The following is a 3,637-nucleotide window of genomic DNA, read 5'->3' on the forward strand; positions in this document are numbered from 1 at the left end:
TTGATGCACTTTTCCAGTTGTTTTTAAATAATCTTCAGCAGGATTTTTCTTGTATTATCTGTGATATTGTTTGATAATTTCCACATCCTGTCGGCCACCTTTTTTTTTGGGGGGGGCGGGCAGGTGGATGAGAACAAATGTGGATTTCTTCCAGTCAGTTAGCCAAGTAGTTGTCCTCCAGATTTCTTGATACAACTTGGTAAGTCCAGGGCAGCATCTATCTGTTAAAATATGTGAATTGGTATTCCTTCATTTCCTGGCACCTTGTTCTTTGACACCTCCTTCAGTGCATCTTGAACTTCATTACCATTGCCTCTTGATCATTGCTGTTTTATGAAATTCTTCTGTGTTAGCCATTTCTTTTCGGAACACTGACTCCATGTACTGACAGTGTGTGGTCTGCTCTTTTTTTTTTCTAGTACACTCATACCAGCACACTGTGGTAGGTAAGATTTCACTCGTTTAAAAGCAAAAGTAAAAAAAAAAAATAAAAGACTATGTACTGCCTTCAAGTCTTTGTTGGAAAAAGAATCTGCTAAGTAATAAACCTGGCTTTAAAATGAAGTGCTTACTTACAATAGTCTTAAATAGTCTTACTTAGAATTGTCTTAAATATGGGAAATGTGAAAAATTCAGTGTGAGAACAATTGAAATGGAATGTGGAGACATGAGACGTTATGAGAAATAAAAATGTGGCCTGCACATCATTAATTACAAATAGACCACCAGCAGTTCTCCTTGTTGGAAAACCAGCTAGAAATGCACTGTGAAAATGATAGCTGAAGAGTAGAAATGTCATTGTCCTTTCTTGTTCCTCTGATTGATGTTCACAATGACAGTCATACTTTGTCTTACTTAGCTTTTCTCATTTATCTCTTTCCAGTGACTGCTGGAGTGTCCGCTGTGGAGGTGTATACACCAGAAGAAATCTTCGTCGTAAATGGGACTCAGGGGAAGCTGACCTGCAAGTTTAAGTCCTCTAACGTGACCAGCAGCTTGACCTCAGTCACCTGGAGCTTCCAGCCAGAGGGGGCCAACACTGCTGTGTCGGTAAGAACACATGACTGCTCCATTCTTCTGAGTGTTCATTTGAAAAATGCTTGTGTTTGTTATCCGGCATAGACTTGACAGCCTTTTTCATGCTTGAGACTCATCTCTGATAATTTCCTCATCACTGTACCTCATTCTCCTCTTACTGTTCTGCCAATTCCTCCCCACCGTCAAAGCTCATTTTGAAATTTATCTCTTTTCCACAAAGCAGCCTCTGTTTTGACTTTTCAAGATGTATCCTGACTCCTTTCTGCTTTTAAATGCCCTGTTTTCCTTGTCCTTTGTATTTGTTTGAGTATTTCTGGTTTCTGTGTAAGTAGCTGGTGCTCAGTGGTTAAAGCAGTCAACTGCTAACTGAAAAGGCCAGCAATTTGGACCCACCAACAAACTGTGTGGGAGGACAAACCTGGTGGTCTGCTCCTGTGAAGTGGGTGTGTATGTGTATACACATTGACTGCGAAGAGAACAAACTAATAATGTCTTGGAGAGGGTGCAGCCATAGTGCTCCTTGAAGGCAAAGATGATAGTTTCGCCTCACATACATTGAACATGTTGCTAGGAGAGGCTAGTCCTTGGAGAGGGACATCATACTTGGAAAGGCAGAGGGTAGGCGAAGGGGAGGAAGACCCTTATGCCAGCTGACATACTGAGTGCTTCAGTGAGCTACAGTGTGTCTGGAAGTGTGAGAATGGCACAGGACAGGACAGGACAGGGCTCAGATCTTTTATTCATAGGGTTGTTATGGGTTGTACTCAATGGCATCTAACAATAACAACCTATATGTATATATGTTACCTAAGGATTTAACTGTGAGCTTCTTGATTAGCTTAAAAGTCCGTCTGATTCAGAAATTTTTATTGTATGCTCTTTTAAAGAGTGGGTATGTACTCTTCAAAAAGGTGTAAAATATAGTGTCTGCTCTCAATTGGGAGAAATTAGGAGCAAAATTAGCGTACAGCTGGTGTACTTCAGAATAGTCAGTGCGAGCCGGGAAACAGAAATGCAGTGCTGAGGGTTGGCAGGATGGTGGAAAAACTTAATGGGGAGCTGGGAAGGTCCCCCGCACCCCAGCGGCTAATCTCTGCTAACTTCACAAACGTGAAGAATTCCTGTCAAGAACAGCAGCAGTCTAGAGCCAGCTTCTCTGAGGTCAGACATGGTCACTTTCTCTGCTCCAAAGCTTTCTACTAATTTTGACAGGAGCTATCCCTTCTACAGCACTGCTTCTCTGCTGGATTAAATAATCTGATACAATGGCCATAGAACTCTTGGACAATACTCACAGTGATGGAATTTGTTAGGGAAGTAAGTTGTTGTTTAGTGTCAAGTTGGAACCAACCCATAGCTGACCCACCAGCAGGTTTTCAGAGGCAGCTAATTACACACAGAGCAGCTTGTGTATTCGAACAGTGTACCTTTGCATTCACACTGCAGTTCCTTACCACTAAGCCACCAGAGTCCTTAGGGAAGAAAGATGAAGTTACGTACAGTTCAGGATCAGGACAACTCAGGATACAGTCCTTGAATTGATAGCTTCTCTGCTGTGTAGGAAGACTGGCCTCTGTCTCTCTCTGGCTTTTAGCATTTCTGCTCTCAGCAAGGCCTCTGCCCTGCTCAGAAAAGTGTTATAACGTTCTCTCAGCCTTGCTGTTTCAGGCGCCAGAGAGGCACCCTATTCTGCTGGTAACTTATGACCGATTGCCCGCAGGTCTAACTCTGAAGGTACCCACTGTCTAAACAAGCTTCTTGCTCCAAAGACACTGCAAACCAAGAGGCGGATAGTTCAGATTCACTAACAGTTCTGTGGACAAGAGATGGGGCAGTCTTCTCCTATGTGATTTACAGTGTCTGAAAGCCCGCTGGAAGGTCAGCTTTGAGTTGGTCTGGCAAGGAAATGGAGATTCTTTTTAGCTTATTTCTGATAACATGCTTTCCTTACTTACAGTTGTGTGTATAGCTAATCAGTTGGTATTTATTTGCTGGCCTGATTACACTTAGCTCTAGAATGCTTTTTATCAATTAAAAAAACCCCAAACCCTTCAAACTTTTAATTTCCAAACATCAGTTCACATTTAATAAGCTGAAAAGCAGAGTGGTTTTGATTTTAGAAATTTTCCACAGAAAGTGTCATCAAGTGTAGTATACCACATCAGACTTTTCCAAGTTCTTGGAATTCAGATCCACATGTCCACGACTGAGCTTATCTTTTTTCCTTTGCTTTTATTTCCCTTTGGTGCCTGGACTGGTGAAGTACCAGGCAGACAAAAATCTCTGCTTGAAGGGTGGTTGTGAGCAGCAGACAGCATGGTTGGGAGACAGTTCTCTATGGACCTCTCAGGCTTCTACATATCTTATAAGCAAAACTAACCACTGACTGCCTTTGTTCTGGACTTTGTAAAGTGACTGGCTTGGAAATAAAAAGTGTTTCCCTGTGAAAAAAGAATTTATACGAACTTTGTAAGTAAACCAGTATGAAATAAAATTTTTATTTTAAATTAAAAAAAAACCACCAAAAAACCCACCAGACGTTGTTTCCCTCTGGGGCAAAAATCAGGAAGGATTATCGCCTGGTTTAAAAAAAAAAAAA

At 41.5% G+C, this 3,637-nt stretch overlaps 1 protein-coding gene across 2 annotated transcripts in view; it reads left to right on the plus strand.

Annotated features, from left to right (window-relative positions):
- Window positions 1-3,637, plus strand: part of MPZL1 (myelin protein zero-like 1) — an 87,405-nt gene that overhangs the window by 35,952 nt on the left and 47,816 nt on the right. For both annotated transcript variants that reach the window (XM_006887396.1, XM_006887397.1), the window contains exon 2: window positions 884-1,050. In XM_006887396.1, the coding sequence (XP_006887458.1) occupies window positions 884-1,050 (167 nt within the window). The remainder of the gene's footprint in view (window positions 1-883; window positions 1,051-3,637) is intronic.

This window comes from Elephantulus edwardii, unplaced genomic scaffold (assembly GCF_000299155.1).
Source record: "Elephantulus edwardii isolate Elephantulus edwardi_28Jun2011 unplaced genomic scaffold, EleEdw1.0 scaffold00057, whole genome shotgun sequence".
Taxonomy (NCBI): domain Eukaryota; kingdom Metazoa; phylum Chordata; class Mammalia; order Macroscelidea; family Macroscelididae; genus Elephantulus; species Elephantulus edwardii.